Here is a 26,635-nt window from a genome sequence, read left to right on the forward strand (position 1 = left end):
GGCGCCGGGGACGCCGGGCGCACTCCCGGCGGAACCAAGGAGGGGGCGGGCCGGGGGCGGGGCCGGTGGGAGCACGGCGCTGATTGGCTGGCGCTGCCGACCTGGTCCCCGGCGCCGGTCCGTAGAGCCGGGCGCCGAGGCCTGGGGCTGGGATGCGAGAGGCCGCGGGCTCCCGGCGGCAGCGGCTCCTGTGAGTAGCGGCGACTGCAGCGCGGGCGGGCGGGCGGGCGAGGTCAGCGGACGCCGTCGGCGGCTGGCCGTGTCGGCCGCGGGATGAGGAAGCGGACCGAGCCCGTCGCCTTGGAGCATGAGCGCTGCGCCGCTTCGGGCTCGTCCTCCTCCGGCTCGGTCGCCGCGGCGCTGGACGCCGACTGCCGCCTGAAGCAGAACCTGCGCCTGGCGGGCAAGGGGCCGGCAGAGCCGCGCTGCGCTGCGGACACGGGCATGAAGCGGGCGCTGGGCAGGTGAGGCACGGCGCAGGAGCGGGACCCCCTACCTGGCCCGCACGCAGCCCTTAAGCCCCCCGCCCCTCCGTAAGTTTCTTGCCTGCAGGAGCGCCCCACGTCTACCCTCCATCCTTTGGTGTCCTCTTCCAATTCTCCTCCATCCTTTTCAGACCTCGCCTGGCCCGCAAATGCTGCCCGCGGGCATCCTTTCCCCAGATATCTGCCTGCGGGGTCGCCCCCGACTGTCCCCTTTCCTCCCCTGGTGTCCTTTTCTGGCCCTCCGCGGAGCCCAGCCCCGTGCCCTTACCCTTCCCAGGTGAGCCAGTGGGACCTCGTCCGCGACGGGCTGGACCAGCGTTTCTCCCAGGAGTTGGGAGCGGCTGGCAATCACGACCCCGTGTGGGAGAGTAGAGGGCGTGGGGGGCGTCCCTTGTGAGGCTCCTGGACGCCCCGCATGTAAGAGGTGGGACGCGGAAGGGCATGCTTCCGAGCCAGAGAGCGTTGGGATTCTTCGCCTCAGATCTGCATAGAACTCCATACTGAGCGCCCCTCTTGCTGGACTGGCGTGTGCGGAAGCTTACCTTTTTTCCGATTTCTCACTTTGATAATTTTTCTCGGGTAACTAGTTGTCAGAAGTGGCATTCTCTGCTCAGAACTGCTGGACTTTTGGGGGAAGGTTAAATGGTGTGCTGTGGCCAGGGATACACCGCATCGTCAGCTGTTGGAGGGAAACCTGTCGTTGATTGTGCGGATGGCTAGTGGTGCTTGAAATTTGATTACACGAGTTGTCTCCTTAGGAATCTCCGTAGAGGCTGGAAGTCTTTTAGTTTTTTGCGTTCTCCCTCTGAGTAGGAGATGAATGCATCCAGGTAAAGCTGATTTCAGAATTAAGTTAGTGTATTTCACAGGGGCAAATCTCTCCCCGTATGCTAGCTTCGTAATTAAGCTGGCTCTTCATAGAACGTATCATTCATGGCAATTTTGAAGTCTGGATGTTTCACGATTTTGAACAAGTTAGTGCGTAATATTCTCAGGTGCTGTTGCAGTCATTTCTTTTGGGGTCAACTGGAATGCCCTTAATTGACACTGGCCACTTCAGTGTCAAGTATTTATCAAAATAGTCTCTAAAAATATCAGTTTCATTGCCTAAAAGATCATGAAATTGAAAATGTGAATATTTGGATAAATAAAAATATAAATATTTGGATAAAGAGAATATTTATCCAAGTAGACACGTCAACATTTCAACTTCATTGTTTAAAAGGTTATGAATTTAAACTATAGTCTCCTCTAAGTCAGTGGTTCACATTCTTGCCAGAAGGGCAGGGACTGACAGTATTTTTTTTTTTTTTTTGGTATAAAGTTACCTAGTAACTGGTCAGTATCTTTTGTGAAACTAATTTGTTCTCTTTTTTTGTGGAAAGGTTTATCTTCATTACAAACTCATGAATAGCTTTAATGTACTTTTGTTAACAGGTTTGGCATTACACCTAGATAAGTTTGGGAATTCTTCCTTTGAAGAAATGAAATTGTTAGGCACAATAGTGTTTGGGGAAACAGTGCTGGCCTGGCACCTTCCTTGAAGATGTACTGTATTAAAAGGATATGCTTATTTTCATTTTGTATCGGGACAAAGACATTCAAGAGGTGCTCATATCCTTTGGAGGAATAAAAGGCTGTTAAGGGAATAAAAAGAAAAGGAGAGGGCAGGAAAGCCAAATTTGTGTGTTACCCTGTGGCTTCCTTCTCTATTTCTTGGAATGTTCTCCTGGACATTATTCTGCTTTGTTTTCTTCTTCACCTAGGTCTCTGCCCAACTGTCACGTCCTCAGAGAGGCCCTCCCAGGCCAGCCCATCCAAAATAGACTTCTTGCCACTCCCAACGCCCTTATTCTGTTTGCTTTTTTCATCACACTTATCTCTTTTGACCTTGCAATTGTCTGTGTACTTAACTTGCTTTATTGGTTATCTCCTCCCCTATAAGAATGGAAGCCCCATGAGAGCAGGGGCATTGTTTCTTCCACTTTTCTGGTCTCCAGTGCATGGCCATAGTAGGTGGTGGAAAATACTTACTGAACTAGTATATGTAGCGTAAATTTCTGGGCCAAGGAGTGTGTGTTTATAATTTTGAAAGGTGAGGCCAAAGTGCCCTCCGGTGTACTGACAGGTACTTTCCCCAGCAGAGTCAGTTGCCACCCTTCCCGCCAATACTGAATGTTACCATTTTATTTTTGTACTTTTTGATCTTTTTTTCTGTTTGACTGATGAAAATGACATCTGATTTGTAGCTTTAATTTGCATTTCTAATTGTTAGGTGGCAATTTTTGTGTGTTTTTATAAGCCTATTGTGTACCTTTGGGTCTCATTACCTGCCTTTGTTGGGTTCTATTGTGCACATTTTCAAATAGAGAAAAATAGGGAAGACAATATAATGAACCTTGATGTATCCATCACATCTTAAACAGTTTGCCATGTGTTGCCAGTCTTGAACCACTTGTCCCTCCTCCATCTGTTTCTTCGTAGGGGGTGGGACTAGAATATTTTAAAACAAATGATTTTATTCATAACTACTTCAGAGTATAACTTGGGAACTAGAACAAATAGGGACTTTTGAAATATATATAACCTCATTTGCTCTATCAGAAATTTTTTATATTTATCAAATTTGAGTTTATTGCCTATTACTAATTTTTTTTTAAAGATTTTATTTATTTATTTGAGAGAGAGAGAATGAGAGAGAGAGAACACATGAGAGGGGGGAGGGTCAGAGGGAGAAGCAGACTCCCCGCCGAGCAGGGAGCCCGATGCGGGACTCGATCCAGGGACTCCAGGATCATGACCTGAGCCGAAGGCAGTCGCTTAACCAACTGAGCCACCCAGGCGCCCAGCCTATTACTAATTTAATATCCAATCTACATACACATTTCTCCAGTTGTCTCAGAAATGTCTTTTAAAATGTGGTTTGTTTAAAAATCTTGTACATTTCTTAAGTTTATTCCTAGTTATTTGATCTTTTTTGTTGTTGCGTAGGACCCCTTCTTATATTACATATTTTTATCATTGTACTTATTTTTTTTTTAAGATTTTATTTCTTTATTAGAGAGAGAGAGCACAAGCAGGGAGAGCAGCAGGCAGAGGGAGAAGCAGGCTCCCCGCTGAGCAAGGAGCCCAACCTTAGGCTCCATCCCAGGACCCTGGAATCATGACCTGAGCTGAAGGCAGACACTTAGCTGACTGAGCCACCCAGGTGCCCCTGTACTTATTAATTTTGTAAGCAGCAACTTATGTAGTCATATTGTTTTTAGTAGTTTTTGCAGTTGGTTCTCTAGGATTTTCAGGTATATCATATCAGTTACAAATAATAAGTATCATTCCATGTTTTCTACTTTTTGTCTTTTGTTTCTCTTTTTTAGTTGCATTGTATTTTCAGAACAAGATTAAATACTGGGAATGATAGTGGGTACCTTATTTTGTTCCTTACTTTACTGAGAATGCTTTTAGTGTTTTTGCCACACTGGTTATTTTACTAAGGGGTGTGTTGTTACTATTTGTTTTTTTGATCAAAAATGGTTGTTGAATCTTATGAAATGCCATTTTAGCATCTGTGAAATTATCATATAGATGTTCTTCCTTGACCTGTTAGCATGAATTATAGTAACAGGAGCGCCTGGGTGGCTCAGTCGTTAAGCATCTGCCTTTGGCTCAGGTCATGATCCCGGGGTCCTGGGATTGAGCCCCACATCTGGCTCCCTGCTCCGCGGGAAGCCTGCTTCTCCCTCTCCCACTCCTCCTGCTTGTGTTCCCTCTCTCACTGTGTCTCTCTATGTCAAATAAAGAAATAAAATATTTAAAAATATATGAATTATAGTAACAGATTTTATGTTATTGAATCATCATCTTATTATTGAATCATCAGTGAAAACTCTGTTAATGTGTAGCCAGATTCTATTAATATTTTACTTAGTCATTTTACATTGTTATTTGTGAAACTGGTTTGTAATTTTGTTTTTTTTTAAAGATTTTATTTATTTATTTGACAAGAGATAGCACAAGTAGGCAGAGTGGCAGGCAGAGGGAGAGGGAGAAGGAGGCTCTCCACTGAGCAGGGAGCTGGATGTGGGGCTCGATCCCAGGACCCGAGGATCATGACCTGAGCTGAAGGCAGCCACTTAAGTGACTGAGCCACCCAGGCGCCCCTGTAATTTTGTATTTTTAATGTAATCTTTATCAAGTTGTTTTAATGCTTTCCTTAGCTTTATTAAAAGCTTTCTCTGCTTTAGCCTGTTTAAATACTCTTGAAATGATCTGTTTCTTTAAATTTGGTGGAATTCCTCTGTAAAACTACCTAAGCCAGGTGCTTTTTTTTAGATTTGCTATCTCTTTCTGGGTTTAGTGTTGGTGATTTATACATTCATAGAAAATCATCTGTTTTGTCCAGCTTTTTCCTCTGTATCTGAGACTGTTATCCCTGTCCTGTTCCCTAATTTTGTGTGCTTACATTTTTTTCCTTTTCTCCCCTTTGATTCTTTAGACTAGCTAATGGTATATCTCATACACAGATATACACTGAAGTATTTTTTCTTTGAAAAAAATCTTTTTTTTTCCCCCAAATAAAATTTTTTTTTTGTTAATTAATTCTGGGAAACCATGATACTGCTGAGGGTTCTGGAGAAGTAGAGAGAACATCTTCCATCTGAAAGGAGCTACTGCATCTCTCCTGTTGCTGCCCGTGGCAGGAATGTGGCCCTAGGGTGGCCAGATCATCCGGTCTCTCGAGAAGAGTAGCTGGGTATGTGTGTGTGTGTGTGTTTGTGTGAACTCAAACTTTGTAAACATTGCAACTAATTCAGATAAAAACAATAACTTTGGAGTAAGACAGAACAAAACATTTTTTGTTTTTTAAAATTTCTGGATTGGTCGTTTTTAAAGGTAAATGTTTATCTAACTCATGTGTTGACCCTGAACTCCCTGAGAGGAGGGACTAGATATTACTTTTTACAGTATCTGGTAATTTTTGGCAAACAAGGGATTTGCGGGCATTTCCTGTTTTTTTAAGTAACCCTGGAGTTCTTGGGAATATGCCTTAATGGCATAAGTGGTCTAATTTGGACCCTAGGAAGGCGGTAATGAGATGTGTGGGTCTTTGTGTTTCAGTGAAGTAGTCTTTATTCTTCCACTTCTAGCTCATAGGTGGATCTGCCGGTGACTGAGACCAGTGGGCTGCATGGGAGGTTTCATAGCCGGTGATCCTCAAGTGTAAATACAGGGGAACTGAGGCATCACCCTTGGTTCTTCCTTGACCCAAAGCAAGGAAATTCATCTAAGTGCTAATTGCTTTACTATAATCCAGAAAGGCAGGTGGCTGAGGTTAACACCAGTCTCCTTCAACATCAGTCTTCCTGAGCTCACCCTAGAAGTTGCTTTGCATGGTATTTCTTTGTCCTTTCTTTATACACTGAGAAGGTGAGAGTATGTTCTGAGCTAGCTTTTGTAGTTAAAGTTTGCTTTTTTCCCATTCCCCTTCTCCTTCCACTCCCTGAGAGTACATTCTGTGCCTGGACTGTGACAAGCAAGAGGGCAGGCTTTGTTTATGGGGGCTGAGGCCCCCAGCTGGGTCCATCTCTTCCCAATTGCAATTTATCTTATCAAGGCCACACTTCAGCCCTGGACCCAGGACCCTGAGACTTGGTGCTTCTCTGGTGTCTCCCTCTTTGGTGGGACTTTGTGCCCTGTATCTCTGCTTCCTTTCCAGTTCCTTTTTAGCCTTCTCAAGGGAGTGTCTGTCTTGTATGGTAACTGGGCAGACATTGCTTCTATGTGGGAGATATTTTTGAGTAGCTCAAAGGCTCCTGAAGACATTATCATGGAGGTAGCCTTGGAAAGAGGAATAGAAAATGGGTCATCTTGCCAGGGTTATGCTGACAGCAGTGGAGACAGGCTGCCTTTCCAGACTCATGATCCTCCTCCTCCTACTAGGGCACTTTTCTTTACAAAATGAAGTCTACAGGAAAAAATTTTTATTGTAATATGATCTTGAAAACTGACAGATTAAGTCAGTGCTCTTCTCCCAGAGATGATGCCACAGAACTTGCGTGTAGGTGGATTTGTGCTTTGACAGAGGGCTCTTTCAGCACAGGGTGTGGGTAAGTCATTTGTCTTGTCCTGAACTGAAGGCTAGGTTGGGAAGGGTCAGTTAGGAGAGGGGATGCTGACACAGGGAAGAACAGTAGCAGGAAACTTTGCCTGAGATACCCATTTAGCCAACTGACCATTATTTGGGCGTGGTCCTCATTGTAGTATCATTTGATATCTTAGAGGATATCACTCTCATAGATAACAGAGCCCCATGCGAGTGTTTTCAGGTTCTGTGGGTTGGGGAGACTTGTTCAACTTTTTGAGTCTGTTTCTCCCTCTGTGATGTGGGGATAGAAATACCTCCCCTGTAGGATCGGGGTGAAGCTCGGATGTACAAAAGAGCTGGGTGCATGGTGAGCACCCAATTAGTAGCACCTTCTACTTTGGTCATCCCCAGGGTTATTACTAATACTATTAGTTGGGAGTACTGAGAAAGCTCTGTTAACTTATGTCAAGAGGAATTTACCCCCATCTTCTCTGCCCCCAAACTGTTCCAGTATGTCTTCTCAGCCAGTTGTGCCTGTAGTTATGATCATGATCTGTGAACATATTTGTGGGTATTATAACATGTGTAACAATACTGTTTGGTTATTTGACATTTTTTTTCATCAGTTCACTTAGCAGAGTTTGAGTACCTGTTATATAGAGTAACTCTTCTCAGTGCTGAGGCTGCAGCAATGGATGCAGGTCACATCTCGTGGACTTTACATCCTGGTAGGGGAGGAGGATAACAGACAAGTGAGAACAAGCCACGTCAGGTGCTTGGGGCGCTGAGGAGAAAAGTAGGCCAGTAAGGAGCACCTGTGATGTGTGCATGGTTTAGGTGGCAGGAGGCCTTTCTGATAGAGGACATTTGAATGGAAGCCACTGGCCTCTTTAGAGTGGAGAAATGCCTTGATGTGATGTATGTCATTACCATGTCACTCTGCTGTGACAAGGACAGACTGGAGGTCCAGAGGGAGCAGGAGGACCAGTTAGGAGTCACCCAGGCAACAGATGATGGGGGCTTGGGCTGGCGGTAGCTGTGGAGGGGAGAAGTGCTGCATTCTGGATCTATTTTGAAGGAGATGTCAACAGATTTGGGGGTAGATTAGTATGAGAGGAAGGACGGTCAGAGATGCTTCACCAGTTTTCTTTTGAGCAGCCGGAGGCAAGGAGGTGCCGTGTGCTGAGATGGGCCAGTTGTGGGAAGAGCAAGTGCTTTGGGGGGTGATGAGTTTGGTTTGGGGCATATTGAAGTGCCTCCTCTTGCAGATGCAGTAGGTAGGAGGAGCTGGAGTTCAGGGGAGTTAGGCTGACTTCTGACTGTTAGCCTGCAGAAAGTATTTAGAGTCATGATGGGGGTCTGAGGGCTGGGCCCCGGGGTCCTCAGTGGTTAGGGGCTGGGAGAAGAGGAGACCTGGAGGAAGCAAGGGAATAGATTAGGAAGAGTGCTAGAAGGAAAGGGTCAAGGCAGCTGGCTGGAGAAGCCTGTTGCAGAGAAAGTGTGATCTGCTGTTGGATTTGGTGACATGGAGATGAGTGGTTGACAAGAGTGGGTTAATGGAATGCTGGGGGTAAGAGCCTGACAGAGTGGCTCAAGGGAGAGGTGGAGAGAAGAAATGCAGATAGCTTTTTAAAGGAGTTTTACCATAAAAGGGAATAAAGATAAGGGGGATCCCTGGGGTGGGAGGAGGCTTCTGACCAGTGCTGTTGTTAGAGCTCATTGCTGTGCTCAGTGGGATGGTCCAGTAGGCATAGACTGGCCTCGCAGAAGTTGGTGGCCTGGTGTCTCTGGGACCCAGCACCCCAAGGCTAAGTGGAGGGTGCCCACACATGAAGACAGGCCAAGGGGGCCACGAAGGTGCAGGGAGGTAGTTAGATTTGTGGGGGGAGCATTGGAAGTTGGCTTTGCATGCTTCTACTTTCTCTGAAATAAGAGCACGGTTGTCTCCTGAGGGGACAGGGGGGCACCTGGACGGTCCTAGTTCTTTGTCTGTGACCTAAATAGACTGTTCCACCATATTGCTAAACATTAATGTGAAGTCATGCTACCCAGCAGGGACTCTTCTTTCTTTCTCTCTGACATGTAATGTTTCAGAAATGGCTCCCATGGGAAGTCATTTCAGCTGTGAGCTCGTGTCTGAGAAGCCACACGTGTTTCTGCACAGTCGAATGCTGCTTGGTTCTGGGGAGCCTGAGTGGGAGGGCAGTGGCTCCACAAGGTTCCTGCACACATCCTCACGACAAGGGGGTTATAGCTGGGTTGGAGGTGGAGGTAGGAAAAGGAACATGAACTGAGGTCAAGATAGAGTGATTGTGTGGGACCCAGGCAGAATCCTTACCTCTCAGGTTTTGCTGATACACAAAGAACTATTTCTAAATAGAATTGACTCTAAATGGACTTGAGTTGTGTTAATATCTGTGTTCTGTTCACCAGGTATGGAAGTGTCCTAAAAGGTAAAAAGAGGGGAGGGTCGATGAGTGTCATTGTGAGTAGTTTCAGAAGAGTAAGACTCTTCATTTTGCAAAGATGAAGGCAAATAAGGGGTGTCACTGAAGGAATACAAGTGGATCTCTGGAATGCTAGACTCTTGGATATGTTCTTAAAGTTTGAAAGAAGTTGCCCTGAGCTTTAGGGTAAGAAAAGAAAGTTCAAGTTGTTTTCAGTTCTTAAAAACTTCTGGGATCTCCATGCAAGGTTTAGATATATGGACTGAACTATCTATTCATAATGGGAAGGAGGAATGTTCAGGGTTGGAGCAGGTCATTTTGATGCAGTCGCTTTTCTGGTGATTCAGGTCCCTGAGAGACATATGGCTTTTAACTGTTTTCTTGTACAACAGAGACTTCCCACCCTTTCTTCTTTCATCCTTGACTTGTGCCATTCCTGGCCCTGGAAGATCATTTCACCGCTACCTGAAAATGGCCATGTCAGTGGCGGGTGCCCATGGGTTGTTTTATTCAGCAGACAGTTATAATACTTGGGTTGTTGGTCAGATGCATGCTAGGCACGGGGAACATAAAGATGGAAGGAAACAGTACCTGTTCTCAGGGAGTTTGTTGTCTGTCAGTTTTTACTCATGGCAGCCATCAGCTCTTACACTCAAATATTTTAATGATATCTACAATAAAGACAAAATACAGACATGGCTGGAGATGGTTAGTCTGATCTCACTTTTTTTTTAAAGTTCTTTTTTTTTTTTTTTTATTTGAGAGAGAGAGAGTGAGAGAGAGCATGAGAGGAGAGAGGGTCAGAGGGAGAAGCAGGCTCCCCACTGAGCAGGGAGCCAGATGTGGGACTCGATCCAGGGACTCCGGGATCATGACCTGAGCTGAAGGCAGTCGCTTAACCAACTGAGCCACCCAGGCGCCCCTGATCTCACTTTTGTCTTTTGTGGTTCTGACATTTTTTTTGTGCCAATTTGTCTGCAGAGAATCTCATCTTTTAGGCTCTTACTTTTTCTTAAAAATTTTTAATTGTTATGTTAATCACCATACATTACATCATTAGTTTTAGATGTAGTGTTCCATGATTTATTGTTTGTGTGTAACACCCAGTGCTCCGTGCAGAATGTGCCCTCTTTAATACCCATCACCAGGCTAACCCATCCTCCCACCTCCTCCCCTCTAGAACCCTCAGTTTGTTTTTCAGAGTCCATCATCACTCATGGATCGTCTCCCCCTCCGATTACCACCCCCCATTTTTCCCCTCTTGCTAGCTTCTTCTTCTTTTTTTTTTTTTTAACATATATTGCATTATTTGTTTCAGAGGTACAGATCTGTGATTCAACAGTCTTGCACAATTCACAGCACTCACCATAGCACATACCCTCCCCAGTGTCTATCACCAAGCCACCCCATCCCTCCCACCCCCCACCATTCCAGCAACCCTCAGTTTGTTTCCTGAGATTAAGAATTCCTCATATCAGTGAGGTCATATGATACATGTCTTTCTCTGATTGACTTATTTCGCTCAGCATAACACCCTCCAGTTCCATCCATGTCGTTGCAAATGGCAAGCTCTCATTCCTTTTCATGGCTGCATAATATTCCATTGTATATATATATATATATATATATATATATATATATATATATATATATACACAATATCTTCTTTAGCCATTCATCTGTCGATGGACATCTTGGCTCTTTCCACAGTATGACTATTCTGGACATTGCTGCTATAAACATTGGAGTGCACGTACCCATTCGGATCCCTACATTTGTATCTTTGGGGTAAATACCCAGTAGTGCAATTGCTGGGTCGTAGGGTAGCTCTATTTTCAACTTTTTGAGGAACCTCCATACTGTTTTCCAGAGTGGCTGCACCAGCTTGCATTCCCACCAACAGTGTAGGAGGGTTCCCCTTCGCATCCCCACCAACATCTGTCGTTTCCTGACTTGTTAATTTTAGCCATTCTGACTGGTGTGAGGTGGTATCTCATTGAGGTTTTGATTTGGATTTCCCTGATGCCGAGCGATGTTGAGCACTTTTTCATGTGTCTGTTGGCCATTTGGATGTCTTCTTTGGAAACATGTCTGTTCATGTCTTCTGCCCATTTCTTGATTGGATCATTTGTTCTTTGGGTGTTGAGTTTGATAAGTTCTTTATAGATTTTGGATACTAGCCCTTTATCTGATATGTCATTTGCAAATATCTTCTCCTATTCTGTCGGTTGTCTTTTGGTTTTGTTGACTCTTTCTTTTGCTGTGCAAAAGCTTTTTATCTTGATGAAGTCCCAATAGTTCATTTTTGCCCTTGCTTCCCTTGCCTTTGGCGATGTTTCTAGGAAGAAGTTGCTGCCGCTGAGGTCGAAAAGGTTGCTGCCTGTGTTCTCCTTTAGGATTTTGATGGACTCCTGTCTCACATTGAGGTCTTTCAACCATTTTGAGTCTGTTTTTGTGTGTGGTGTAAGGAAATGGTCCAGTTTCATTCTTCTGCATGTGGCTATCCAATTTTCCCAACACCATTTGTTGAAGAGACTTTTTTCCATTGGACATTCTTTCCTGCTTTGTCAAAGATGAGTTGACCATAGAGTTGAGGGTCCATTTCTGGGCTCTCTATTCTGTTCCATTGATTGATGTGTCTGTTTTTGTGCCAGTACCATGCTGTCTTGATGATGACAGCTTTGTAATAGAGCTTGAAGTCCGGAATTGTGATGCCATCAGCTTTGCTTTTCTTTTTCAACATTCCTGTGGCTATTTGGGGTCTTTTCTGGTTCCATACAAATTTTAGGATTATTTGTTCTATTTCTTTGAAAAAAGTGGATGGTATTTTGATGGGGATTGCATTGAATGTGCAGATTGCCCTAGGTAGCATTGACATCTTCACAATATTTGTTCTTTCAATCCATGAGCATGGAACATTTTTCCATTTCTTTGTGTCTTCCTTAATTTCTTTCATGAGTATTTTATAGTTTTCTGAGTACAGATCCTTTGCCTCTTTGGTTAGATTTATTCCTAGGTATTTTATGGTTTTGGGTACAATTGTAAATGGGATCGACTCCTTAATTTCTCTTTCTTCTTCTGTCTTGTTGTTGGTGTATAGGAATGCCACTGATTTCTGTGCATTGATTTTATATCCTGCCACTTTACTGAATTCCTGTATGAGTTCTAGCAGTTTTGGGATGGAGTCTTTTGGGTTTTCCACATCAAGTATCATATCATCTGCAAACAGTGAGAGTTTGACTTCTTCTTTGCCAATTTGGATGCCTTTGATTTCTTTTTGTTGTCTGATTGCTGTGGCCAGGACTTCTAATACTATGTTGAATAGCAGTGGTGATAGTGGACATCCCTGCCACGTTCCTGACCTTAGGGGGAAAGCTCTCAGTTTTTCCCCATTGAGAATGATATTCGCTGTGGGTTTTTCATAGGTGGCTTTTATGATATTGAGGTATGTACCCTCTATGCCTATACTCTGAAGAGTTTTGATCAAGAAACGATGTTGTACTTTGTCAAATGCTTTTTCTGCATCTATTGAGAGGATCATATGATTCTTGTTCTTTCTTTTATTAATGTATTTTATCACGTTGATTGATTTGCGGATGTTGATTTGCAGCCCAGGGATAAATCCCACTTGGTCGTGGTGAATAATCCTTTTAATGTACTGTTGGATCCTATTGGCTCGTATTTTGGTGAGAATTCTTGCATCCATGTTCATCAAGGATATTGGTCTGTAATTCTCCTTTTTGATGGGGTCTTTGTCTGGTTTTGGGATCAAGGTAATGGTGGTTAGGCTCTCCCTTCTTTGACAGGATGTAGTGCATCCTATCAATGCATCCCTGGCTTACCAAGGTTTCTGTAGATATAAGAAAAGAAATTCTCACAGTTTGGGGGCACAGCACACTTCCAACAAGGCAGGTATGGCAGAACCTATGGGAAGGAAAATAAGACTGGACATTTGATATTGGCTTAGGGTTCTAGAAGGAAGGGACTGTTACACCAGCGTAGGCTGACTGGGAGCCTGCCATTACAGCCCCAGAGCCTCAAGAGAAAGCACGCGGGAGAATCTGCAGGCACCAAGGCAAGGATCTACAGAGATTGTAGATCACTATGGTGAAAGGCAGCCCTCAAGGAACCCTCTCTCTCCCTCTGTTCTGCTTTCATTTAAATTTTTTTCTGATTACAAAAGTAATAAAGATTTCTTAATAAAAATTTTTTTAAAAAGATTTTATTTATTTATTTGACAGAGAGAGAGAGACAGCGAGAGAGGGAACACAGCAGGGGGGTGGGAGAGGGAGAAGCAGGCTTCCCGCTGAGCAGAGAGTCCGATGCAGGGCTCCATCCCAGGAGCCTGAGATCATGATTTGGGCCGAAGGCAGATGCCTAACAACTGAGTCACCTAGGCACCCCTCTTAATAAAAATTTAAAACAGAGAAGGTAATGAGAAAGTGGAATTTCCCTGGATAATTACTGTTAACAGTGTGGCATATATCAAAAATATTGCTTGCATGTTTGTTCTTTCATTCATCTAACAAATACTTGTTGAGGCCTACTGTGTGCAAGAGGATGTGGACAAAATGTTGCACAAGAGCCAGACAGGTCCCAGCCTTTACAGAGCTTACATTGTCATGAAGGAGAAAGGCAGCAAAAAAGGTAGTTTTTACATATACAGTAAAATTTCAAGGGGTGCAAAATGGTATAAAGAAAAATAAAGCAAGGTACTGTTAAACATAAGACAACAGGCCCCAAGTGGAGTCCCTTAGGCTAAGCCCTACTTTGCCAAACCAAGACCTAACTTAATTACAGCTTCAGCTCTCACAGAAATGGAATCTTAAACCACTTGTTCAGGAATTGCCTGACCAGCACAAGCGAGGTAATCTGCCTGACAGACCCCTGCCATCCTCTAAAGGAAAGTGACCCGGCAATAACCAACCCGCTTTTTTGTCCAGTGTAAATTCCTTGTTGATGCTCACTTCTCTGCTTGTAAAAGCATTTCATTTTGCACTGTTCCTCCAAGCTCCTATCTGCTGGGTTAGGTGCTGCCTGATTCAGGAATTGCTGAATAAAGCCAATAAGAGCTTTAAAATGCACTCAGTTGAATTTTTGTTTTTTTGTAACAGTAGGTAATGCAGTTGCATGTAAAGCACCTGAAAACAAGCTATACTCTAGTGTAAAACATTTTTGTCTCTGGCAGGAGAATAAGGCCCTTTCACAGCAGGACAATTCTGCCAACATCCTCATGATTTTTTTGTTTTCTTCTCGGGGAACAAAGAGACATTTATGGATTGCTCTTGTGTATTTTATTAAGGCCTTAACTTTTTCAATTCTGTTGAGTGAAATTACCCCAATATTCACTGTGTTCAGATAAGATTTTGAAGATTGTTCTTCAGGTTTCCACCTGTGAACTAAGAAGAATTTAACCAACTATTAGTCTTGGGGAATGAATCCTGACTTTACTCTTTTGTTCATTCTGAGAGAATATGAGATACTATATATATATTATGCAAACCTTTATATGTTATATATTACATATATATTTTATGTACCAAGTTGTCCCTTGAACAACATGGGATATTAGGGATACCCAGTCCCATGCAGTCAAAAAACTGTGTATAACTTTGACTCCACAAAACTTCAACTACTAATAGCCTGCTGTTAACCAGAAGCCTTACTAATAAACAGTTAACACATATTTTCTATGTTTTATGTATTGTATACTGTATTTCTACAGAAAGTAAGCTATATATAAGAAAATGATATGAAGAATCATAAGAGAAAAGGTAGCAGGGGTGGCTATATTAATATCAATGTATATTTCCGAGCAAAGAATATTATGAGAGATAAAGCAAATCATTTCATAATGACAGATCAATTAATCAAGAGGACATAACAACTTTGAGCATTTGTATATGTAATTGACAGAGCTTCAAAATCCGTACAGCAGAAATAGAACTGTGAAGAAAATAGACACATCCACGATTATAGCCAAAGATTTCAATAAGTGATAGAAGTAGGAGGCAGAAAATCAGCAAGGATGTAATAGACTTCAGCAACACTGTCCACCAACTTACCTTGATTGGCAGTCTGTCCAACAAGGGCAGATATATGTTCTCCTCAAGTGCACATCAAACCGGATAGATTATATTCTAGACCATAAAACAAGTCTCAAGAGCTTTAAAAGAATTTAAGTCATGCAAAGTCTGTTTTGTGACCATAAGGAATTAAATTAGAAATCAGTAAAAACAAGATGTCTGGAAACTCCTGAAACATTTGTGAAGTGAATAACACACTTTTGAATAAGCCATGGGTCATGGAAAAAATCCAAGAGGAAATTAGAAAGTAGTCCAAACTGAATGAAAATAATGACAAGTGTATGCTCCTAAAGCATCCTTGGGGAATTTATAGTACCAAATGCCCATAGGAAGGAAGAAAGGTCTTCAATGACTTCAGTCTCCATATTAAGAAACTAATAAACAAAAAGTGGGAATTAAACCCAAAGTAAACAAAAAAAACATATAATAAAGACCGAAACAGAAATCAAAGAAATAAAAAACGAAAATAATAATGTTAATAGCAGGTTTAATCTGTAATAGGCAAAAACTGGAAATGATCCAGGGTGCCTGGCTGCCTCAGTTGGTGGAGTATGTGACTCTTGATCTTGGGGTTGTAAATTTAAGCCCCATGCTGGGTGGAAAGGTTACTTAAAAATAAAACCTTTAAACAAAGAAAACTGGAAACAATCCAATACCCATCAGCAAGTGTGTGTAAAAGCGAGTTGCATAGCCCCACAGTAGAATATTACTCAGCAATCAAAAGGAATGAACTTTTTTTGCTATGAAAATAGGTTTGGAAAGCAGGTAGTTTCTTCTAGTTGGTAAGGAATGCTTAGTTCTGATAAACAAATCTGGAGCTAGACAAACAATGCTTCTTGAGTGAACAGCTAAATGAAAAGGGAGCTCATTTCCCAAATGAGACAGCCTTTGGAAATATTTTTTATTGTGGAAAAATATATGTAACAATTTACCATTCTTAAGTGCACAATTCCATGGCATTAAACACATTCACAAGGTGTGCAGCCATCACTACCCGCCCCCCCCCCCCCCCCCGCCATCTCTAGAACCTTTTCATCTTCTGGAACCGAAACTCTGTATGCATTAAATGCTAACTCCCCACTCCCAACCCCAGCCCCTGATGACAACTGTTAAACTTTCTGAATACTCTAGGTTCCTCATAAAAGTGGAATCCTAGAATATTTGTCCTTTTGTGTCTGGCTTATTTCACTTCGTATAATGTCTTAAAGGTTCATCCACGTTGTGACATATGTCACAATTACCTTCCTTTTAAGGCTGAATAATATTCCATTGTGTATACATACCACATTTTCTTTGAGACAGTTTTATTTTTATTAGCGATGAGGAAATTTTTAAAAAAATTCTATGCTTGCACTGTTGATAAGATAGAAAAGCTATGTATTAAAAAAAAAGAAAAGCAGTATATTGATTTTTGTCAAAACATACCTTCCTACTATTTGTGCATTAGCTCTTATCGCCATCGAAAATCCAGGACTTGTGCTGTTCTGACCTGGGCCAGGAAGAGCAAAACCATATAAGATGCTAAAAAGATGTCATTACACTGGCCCCCTTTAGGAATGAGGCCAGAAGTTTATCTTCTTGCTTGTAACCAGTACTGCTTCCATAAATGAAAGAGAGGATACAGGAATAAGAGCCCTGAAGTGGGATCCGGAGGTTTCTGGAATTGGTTTTGTCCTGAAACCATGTCCTTCTTGGACCAAAGCAGACAGAAAACAGGACCAATAGGTGTGAAGAGGAAGGCAGGAAAGATGGAAGAAGCCCATGGTGCCCTTCCTGAGGAGCAGGAGTTCCCAGCACTGGCTTGGGTCCATAGTTTTGAACTAAATTTTTGCTGTGTGGAAGGGAAATGAAAAAATAAGGATAGTGTAGAGAGTATCTCATAAAGGTAAATTTATATAGTGTTTGAATTCTGAGACAGTGTCCTTTGTATCTTTTTTGGCGTTAAAATGTTCTCTTCAGATTAGCTAGTTTTAGAAATCCTTACTTGGTAAAATTAAAAACTTGGCGACACTGTGTCAGTCCTCATTTTGCAGAAAATTATGCTAATTCATGACCTACAAAAATGCAGGTATCAATTTTTCTGTGGGGGGAGTCGGGGAGGGTGGGTAGGGGTTGGTTGAGAGGTGAATTGAGCCTACTGCTGACTCCAGGCTGTGACTCTGCCTATGAGGGCTGGTCACAGTGAGGCCCTGAGATCCGACGCCTGGCTGCCACCACTTAGGTGCAGCAGGCAGGTATGGGTCCACTGTGCTTAAATGCCTGTGTGGACCCAGTGGCCTGTGTGTAGGAGCGGAGGCTACCACACCAGGTCTTGGTCTGTGGCCCCTCAACAGTAGGAAGGCTGCGTTTGCAGAGCTTTTAAAACCACAGTCTTCCTGATTAGCCCACATCTCTTGTGTCCCAGATGCCACTGTCTTTCAAAAACAGCATTTGGCAAGTTGGTGTTTGCTGATGATGGGCGAAAGGAAGGTAAAGGAGAGTGTCGAGGCAGAACAGTCCCAAAGAAGTGAAGACAGGAAAAGGGAACAGTCAATAAAAGTAGGCACAGGAAGAATTAGTAAAAATAACATTCAGTACTTTGTACCAGATACCATCCTCTTCAGCACTTTGCATGTATTAACTTCTGAAATGTTCACAACTAACCTTATGAGGTGGGGTGTGTTATCCCAGATGAGGAAACTGTCCCCTATAGTCTGTAGCTTGCCTGTGGTCTCACGGCCATTGCAGGCATTGCTGGGCAGGCCCAGGGCCTGTGCCCAACCACTCACTGTGCTCCTGCCTGTGTTGGGGCTGTCTCTCGTACACATGCTGTTAGAAGAGGGAAATAGTGTAAGTTGAAAATACTGGACCAGTGTCTCAGGAGGGAAACCAGGGCTTTACCCAGGGTGCTGCTTTCCTTCTCTGACCACATTAGTGGCCATGGCACAGTGCTAAGGGGTGGGCTTCTGAGGTCACAGGCCTGCCACAGAGCCTTTCCTCAGGTTGATGGCGTCCTTTGGGACCTTCTCAGTAGCTTAGCACCTCCCATCTTGTCAGTTTTGGAGTGGCTGGCAGGGTCTGGGTCCCTGCTGCAGAGGCTGTGGGGAAACCAGACCTCCAAGGAAAGCACTGCATGAAGCTCACCTTGTGAGCCCCTTCTGGCTCTCTGATGAGTGATTGTGAATCATAGGGACCTTCCAGGCATCAACATGGGGGACCACAAGCATTGAAGGGTGGATCTGTCCAGGATACCTGTAGTCAATTTAAGTACCAATTTCTGTACTATCAGTGTGTACTCTTTTAATAAAGAGTCTGAAAGCTCAGTCTTCCCAGATAGGAAAATCTGAGCCTGGGTGGCTCAGTCAGTTAAGTGACCAACTCTTGATTTCAGCTCAGCTCTTGATCTCAGAGTTGTGAGTTTGAGCCCCACAATGGGTTCCATGCCCAGTATGGGGACTACTTAAAAAGAAAGTGGGTGTGGGTGAAAAAAGTGGGTGTGGGGGGGACAGGTTCACTTACATCTAAAAATAGTCCTTTGTTAAGGAGTTTACTTAGGGCTCTTTTAAAGAGCAGGTTTTCTCAGTGCAAATTTGTGAAGTGGCTCACTTTATCTATTTTCTAAATGCTGTGCACCCACCTCAGCTGTTTCATCCTGTGGGCACATCTGTTGTTCACTGAGTTTACAGTCTGGGACCTTACAGTGATGTACAGTCTTACGGTATGAAGGGAGTAACGTGTGACTCTTCTAGGTAGAAGCATTTCACAGCAGGTTGGGTTCTCCATGCCCTTCTTTCCAAAGCCATTTGTGGAGATGGTGACGTTGTAGAGTGCTGGAGCCTCCTGAAGTTTCCTGAGTGATGAGGGTCTGTGGACCCCTGACACCCTGTGCTGGACACAGAGCCAGAGCAAGAAAACCATGTCCATGTGCCACCAGATTTGCTGGGGGTTTGTGGCTGCAACATATTGTGGTCTGTTCCTGCTGATACAGTTGTGAAATCTTTGTTATTATGTAAAAGAAATATATGTAAAATTTTTTAAAATACCAAAGCATCTGCAGTGAGTTCTCTGTGCCCCACCTCTTCTTCCCTGACATGAACAGTTCCTCACAACATTGTAAGCCCTTCCACCCCCACACCATGTCTATGCATAGACACCCATTCTTTGTTCTTAACAACTGCATGTCATCCCAGTGTACAGCCCTATCCCCTATTATGGAGATAGAAAATCAGTATGCTGTGATCCATAGCTTTTGTATACACAAAACAGCAATTGGTTGTGAAGTATAAGGGAGGAGAAGACAAAAAATATCAACAAAAAAATAATCCTATAAGGATGCTTAGAAATATGCAAAATCCATAAGAGGGAACTTTTAAAACATTCCCAAAGCTCACAAAAGTAGGCTTGAACAAATGTAAGGACATATGTGTTCTTGAATAAGAAAGCCTAATCTCTCTAAATCAGATTATTCATTTAACAAGATTTCAAATAAAAATGCCAGGCTGTTTCTCTTGGGTTCTACACAAGCTGATTCTGAAGTTCAATGTAAAATGGTATGCAGGAGTGCCAGCAGAGAGAAGAGAGAGTGGTGAGTAGAGACTGGTCCATGTTGCAGAGCTCTGTTTTAGGAGTGTGGCAGTAACTTTGAGTAGCAAGCCAGTGAGACAGGACAAAAATTCCAGAAATAGTCTCAAATACACTTGGGCATTTAGGGTAAAGGTGAGATCATAAATGAGTGGGGTCAAAATTGATTTAGATTTTTAACAAAGGGTTTAGGGATAACTGGTAGCCATTTGGAATAAAATAAATCTGGATCCACATCTTAGACCATACACCAGGATCAAAGTTCAAAAGGATTAAATGTAAAAAAACCCAAAAGTACTAGAAGAAAACATGAGTGAAATTCTTTAGTCTTGCAATGAAGGTCTTTTTAATCAGAAAATTGAATTTTTTTTTTTTTTGTATGTTAGTCACCATACAGTACATCATTAGTTTTTGATGTAGTGTTCCAAGATTCATTATTTGCGTATAATACCCAGTGCTCATTACAACACGTGCCCTCCTTAATACCCATCACTGGGCTACCCCATCCCTCACCCCGAAACCCTCAGATTGTTTCCCGGAGTCCATAGTCTCTCATGGTTTGCCTCCCCACCCTCCCTGGATTCCCACTCTTAGTTTTCCTTTCCTTCCCCTATGGTCCTCCACGCTATTCCTTATGTTCCACATATGAGTGAAGCCATATGATAATTGTCTTTCTCTGCCTGGCTTATTTCACTTAGCATAATCCCCTCCATTTCTATCCATGTTGATGCAAATGGTGGGTATTCATCCTTTCTGATGGCTGAGCAATATTCCATTGTATATATGAACCACATCTTCTTTATCCATCCATCTGTTGAAGGGTATCTCAGCTCTTTCCACAGTTTGGCTATTGCAGACATTGCTGCTATGAACATTTGGGTGCGTATGGCCCTTCTTTTCACTACATCTGTGTCTTTGGGGTAAATACCCAGTAGTGCAATTGCTGGGTCATAGGGTAGCTCTATTTTTAACTTCTTGAGGAACCTCTGTACTGTTTTCCAAAGTGGCTGTGCCAACTTGCATTCCCACCAACAGTGTAAGAGGGTTCCCCTTTCTCCACATCCTCACCAATATTTGTTGTTTCCTGTCTTGTTAATTTTTGCCCTTCTAACTGGTGTAAGGTGGTATCTCAATGCGGTTTTGATTTGTATTTCCCTGATGGCTAATGATGTTGAACACTTTGTCATGTATCTGTTAGCCATTTGTATGTCTTCTTTGGAGAGTGTCTATTCATGTCTTCTGCCCATTTTTTGACATGATTATTTGTTTTTTGGGTGTTGAGTTTGAGAAGTTCTTTATAGATCTTGGATACCAGCTCTTTATCTGAAGGTTGAATTCTAGTAAAAGGTTTTATTTTATTTTTTTTAAGTATTTATTTATTTGACAGAGAGAGAGACAGTGAGAGAGGGAACACAAGCAGGGGGAGTGGGAGAGGGAGAAGCAGGCTTCCTGCCGAGCAGGGAGCCCGATGTGGGACTCGATCCCAGGACCCTGGGATCATGACCTGAGCCGAAGGTGGACGCTAATGACTGAGCCACACAGGCGCCCCTAGTAAAAGGTTTTAAAATAAATTTCACTTTATAAACGTGGAAAACATCTGCATGACATACCTAATGACAAAAGACAAGAACATATTTGCAGCTTATATAGATGAGCTAATTCCCCTAATAAAGAACTTCGAGTTACTGAAAAGAAAAAGGTCAAAACCAGTGGGAAAATGTGAGAAGGACATGTATAATTCATAGAGAAAAAATAACCATAACCCTTCAGTATGTGAAAGGGTGCTCAGTCACACTTATTCATAATTAGGGAAATCAAATTAAAACTATACCAAGGTGCCATTTCTCACCTATCAGATTGGCAAAAATGCATCTTCATCAACCACTTTGTTAGTGAGGCTTTGAGAGAGACAGGGATTTGTGAGAGTTGCCTCTTATAGGTGCATTTACTCTTTGATCTAACCATTTCCATCCTAGGACCGTCCTCTGTGTACTTGCACATAAAAATTTTATGTGTACAGAATGACTCGTAGTGGCATTGATTGTTGGAAACCACCCGGAAGTTCAGCAGTGGGAGACTGGGTTAAGCACCTGTGCTGTATCAACCCAGTGAAAAACTATGGAGCTGCACAAAAGCTATCAACTGATATGGAGAAATTGCCTGGATATGATGTTGAGAGAGAAAAATCAAGGTGTAAAACAGTTTATAATGAGTAGCAGGCCACCTTTTGTATGAAAAGAAAGGAAAAAATGAGAACACGTACATGTATTTGCATGTAGGTAGCTAATAAAAATGATTATCTGGGCACTAGGTGGGACAGGATGCATGGAGACAAGTTGGCAGTGAGACTTCATATTTAGTTTTATTTCTTTTTAACTATTTAATATATGACCTCAAAAAATTATTGGTGAGCTGAAAGTAAAAATGAGCATGCAGCATGTAATCTCATATTAGTTAGGATGACACTAGCTACTTTACCAAATCAATAGGACAGCAGACACCCATGCCTTGACTCACATTACCTTGGTGAGCTCTGTGCATGTAGACCTACCTGCTCCTCAGGTGGGATAGGAATATAGTCCCAACTGGGTAGCCACCTCCCACCACCAGCTTTACCCTGGAGGAGAGTGAGTGCAAACTTTTGGTGGTCTGCTAGCTGTCTCCACCACAGACCCTAACTTTAAAAGATATAGTCAGTATGGAATCAAGCTTATACAGACATACTACATTAGTACATTGACAGTGGTTGTTTAGGATCATGTGATATGAGGTGACTTTTATTCTCTTTTTAATGCTTTTTTGGCACCTTGCAAATTTTCTACATTTATCTGTTAAATCAGGGAAGGCATAGAGCTATGAAAAAGTAATCCCTGTTGAATATGGCAAGTATATTCCCTTTCCGTCTCAGAAACTGTTGCAGAGAGGATGTCTGTGTAGAATCTTCCTGACATACTGGGATGATGGAGTCCATGCAGTCACCCCTTCAGAGTGGGGATGCTCAATCAGAGAGCAGGTCCCACTGAGTGTTTGCTCACATTGACCTCATTGGTATTGTCAGTTTCTTATTCTTTGCAAATAACATGGGGAAAGATGGAATTTCATTGTTTTATTTCTACATGTTAACTTAATGTTACTTGTTTTGATAATAGGAAGTATCTTATAATAGCTGTGTAGCCCTTTATATCTGAAGATAAATTTCCAGAATATTGCTTCATTGTGAGTTTTAACTTGTTTGGTTCAAATAAAAATGGAAGAAAAATTATTTCAAGAGCTTTTTCTGTGAAGTCTCAAGATGGCCTTAACTAAGGGCTGGATGGCATGGTCTTGGGGCATTCAGTCTGCTGTTGTTACCTGCCCTGTGAAGTTCAGCAGCAGGAGGCTTGTCCACTAGGGTGTAGAGGTTCTCATGTGGTGGGAAATGCTTATGTTGTGTCTTCTAAAGCTGCTATTTATTTAAAAGATTTGTATTTATTTGTCAGAAAGAGAGAGAGAGAGCACAAGCAGGGGAAGCTGCAGGCAGAGGGAGAAGCAGGCTCCCCGCTGAGCAAGGAGCCTGATGTGGGACTCGATCCTAGGACCCTGGGATCATGACCTGAGCCGAAGGCAGCCGCTTAACTGACTGAGCCACAGGCGCCCCTAAAGCTGCTTTTTATACCTTCATATTCCAGTAGTTTTGTTGACAAGTCTGCCATCTACTGCACTTAAATCTTTTTTTTTTTTTAAGATTTTTTATTTATTTATTTGACAGAGAGAGACACACACAGCGAGAGAGGGAACACAAGCAGGGGGAGTGTCAGAGGGAGAAGCAGGCTTCCCGCCGAGCAGGGAGCCCGATGGGGGGCTCGATCCCAGGACCCTGGGACCATGACCTGAGCCGAAGGCAGATGCTTAAGGACTGAGCCACCCAGGCACCCCCTTAAATTAAATCTTGATCGAAGACGACAATCTCATCAACCAACGTTATAATGAAAAGTAAAGTGTTAATCAGTGTTTTATTTACTGTTTGTTGTATAGTAGATGTTTGATAAATATTTGGTAAATGAGTGGAAATTCAAGTGAAGAAACAAGACTTTTCATCTGCTCTCACCTCTACCATAAAATATTATTCTGAATGTTGTAGATAATGTGGGAAGATGAAAAGTTAAAAGATAAACCTATAAGGAAGAGCCAAAATTATCATTGCTTGCTTACAGATGATAACTACCCATCTGGAAAACTCCAATAAAAATCAACTAGAAACTTCTCAGAATTAATGGAGCTCAGCAAGATTTTCAAATGCAAACTAATAAACAAACAAACCAATTAATGGCTTTCTTATATACTAGTAACTAACCAGCTGGAAAAATGTAACTATTTTATAGTAGCAACAAAAAATATATAGTATCTAAGAATAAGCATAAGAAATATGTAGAATGTTTATCAATAAAATTATTCAACTTTACTGAAAGCATAACATAATGCTTGCTTAAGTGGAATTTTGTTTTTAGATAAGAAGCTACATATGGGGGCGCCTGGGTGGCTCAGATGGTTGAGTGTCTGTGTTTGGCTCAGGTCGTGATCCCAGGGTCCTGGGATAGAGCCCTGCGTCGGGCTCCCTGCTCAGTGGGGAGCCTGCTTCTCCCTCTCCTCCCCGCTCATGATCTCTCTCTGCTCTTTTTTGTTATCTCTCTCTCTCAAATAAATAAATAACACTTTAAAAAAATAAAAAAGCTACATAGTGAAAAGATGCTTCTTTTCCAAATTTAATGCAGATCTATCCAGATCTGTCTGCCTCAGTTGTCCTTTAGGGAAGGCAGGATGCAAGGCTATGAGTGAGTCTTGGGCACATAGGGCTTCCGTGGTTGCAAATGGCAAGCTGTAGTGTAGATCAGAGACTGGGCATTTGACAAAAGGACAGTCAGAGGTGTGAGGCTGCCCTACATTTTTTGCTCCTGAGCACACCATGGCGCATCTCCAGCTTCCAGCTCTCTGGGAACAGAGCAAGAAGGCTGGGGACTTTCAACATGCTTTTCTAAATTTTCATGTATTTTTCTGCATTTAACGTAACTGACCCTCTGCAGTCCAGAAACCTGCGTACCTTTCACAGAGAATCAACTTTCAGCCTTTTGGTGGGATAGAACAGTGGCCCCACTCTAATCAGTGAGGTGGGGGTCTAGAGGGGTTTTTCCAAATTGTCCTCCTGATTGGGGCCCCAGCCTGAGCCCCTTCCACATGCACCTGGAGCCACTGGCTCACATGTCTTATGTCCCTGCATGCTGCCTTAGGACATTCCTGGAGGTATCAGCTGAATTCCCAGGACTCCTGCTTTCTAACTTCTAAAATATTGGTGTCACTGCTCTCATTCTTTGCCCCTAGGGTTTTATGCTTTTTACAACAAACTGTGTTGTCATTTTAGTGGGGGTTTGGGAGAGAACAGTTAAATCTACCATCTTTAGCTGTATAATGTGTGTTCAAAGTGGCATTAGATAGAGGGAAACTATCGGGTGACTATTTAGGATATAAACTCAGAGCCCTACCTCCCACCCTGTGCCAAGATACAGCCCACATGGATTAAATGTGAAGTTCCAAGCCCTAAAAGACAAATGAATATATTTATGCAGTCTCAAGGGCGGAGAAGAACATCTACCTATAAAGTAGAGGAAGAAATCATAAAGAAAAAGGCTAATATGTAAGAATATTTTATGTAAGAATACATATGTATATATGTAAGAATGTATTTTATGTAAGAATACATAAAAATTAGAAGTTATCCTATAATTGGGAATAAGAGGCACAGCAACAAGGAATATAGTCAGTGGTACTGTAATGGTGTATGGTGGCAGATGGGAGCTACAGTTGTCGTGAGCACAACATAACACATAGAGATGTTGAATCACTGTTGCACACCTGAAACTAATGTAATACTGTGTGTCAAATTTACTCAAAAATTTTTTTTAAAAGAAAAAAAATGAAATTCTCCTGTAATTAAAAAAAGATTCCTGGGTGCCTGGGTGGCTCGGTTGAGTGACTGCCTTCAGCTCAGGTCATGATCCTGGAGTCCCGGGATCGAGTCCCGCATCGGGCTCCCTGCTCCGCAGGGAGTCTGCTTCTCCCTCTGACCCTCCTCCCTCTCATGCTCTCTGTCTCTCATTCTCTCTGTCTCAAATAAATAAATAAAATCTTTAAAAAAAAAAAAAGATTCCTAATAAAAAGACAAATGATAAGTAGAGGGAAATGCTTTTAAATATGTAAAATGTCAGACAAAGGGGTAATATCCTTAATAAATGATTGTAAGAGAAGAGTCCAGAGGCAAGGGAAACAAAAGGAAAAATAAACTTTTGGGACTTCATCAAGATAAAAAGCTTTTGCACAGCAAAGGAAACACTCAACAAAACTAAAAGGCAGCCTATGGAATGGGAGAAGATATTTGCAAATGTCTTATCAGATAAAGGGCTAGTATCCAAAATCTATAAAGAACTTATAAACTCAACACCCAAAAACCTCAAAAAATCCAGTCAAGAAATGGGCAGAAGACATAAACAGACATTTCTCCAAAGAAGACATAAATGGACAACAGACACATGAAAAAATGCTCAACATCACTTGGTATTAGGGAAATACAAATCAAAACCACAACGAGACACCATCTCACACTAGTCAGAATGGCTAAAATTAACAACTCAGGAAACAACAGATGTTGGTGGGGTTGCAGAGAAAGGAGAACCCTCTTACATTATTGGTGGGAATGCAGAGTGCAGCCACTCTGGAAAACAGTATGGAGGTTCCTCAAAAAATTAAAAATAGAACTACCCTATGACCCAGCAGTTGCACTAAGTATTTATCCAAAGGATACAAACAGTGATTTGAAGGGGCACAGTGAGGTGTGGGGGGTTCCATTTATTTTATTTTATTTTATTTTTTAATTTTATTATGTTAATCCCCATACATTACATCATTAGTTTTAGATGAAGTGTTCCATGATTCATTGTTTGTGCA

At 42.4% G+C, this 26,635-nt stretch overlaps 1 protein-coding gene across 3 annotated transcripts in view; it reads left to right on the top strand.

The window, feature by feature from the left end:
• Positions 1–115: 115 nt before the first annotated feature.
• ABHD12 (abhydrolase domain containing 12, lysophospholipase) overlaps positions 116–26,635 on the top strand; it is a 101,543-nt gene continuing 75,023 nt past the window's right edge. For all 3 annotated transcript variants that reach the window (XR_004679415.1, XR_004679414.1, XM_035005718.1), the window contains exon 1: positions 116–464. Coding sequence is in view for 1 of the 3 variants with exons in the window: in XM_035005718.1 (XP_034861609.1) it covers positions 274–464 (191 nt within the window). In the remaining 2 variants the exon portion in view is untranslated. The remainder of the gene's footprint in view (positions 465–26,635) is intronic.

The sequence above is a fragment of the Mirounga leonina genome, unplaced genomic scaffold (assembly GCF_011800145.1).
Source record: "Mirounga leonina isolate KUSES-001 unplaced genomic scaffold, KU_Mleo_1.0 Mir_150, whole genome shotgun sequence".
Lineage (NCBI taxonomy): Eukaryota > Metazoa > Chordata > Mammalia > Carnivora > Phocidae > Mirounga > Mirounga leonina.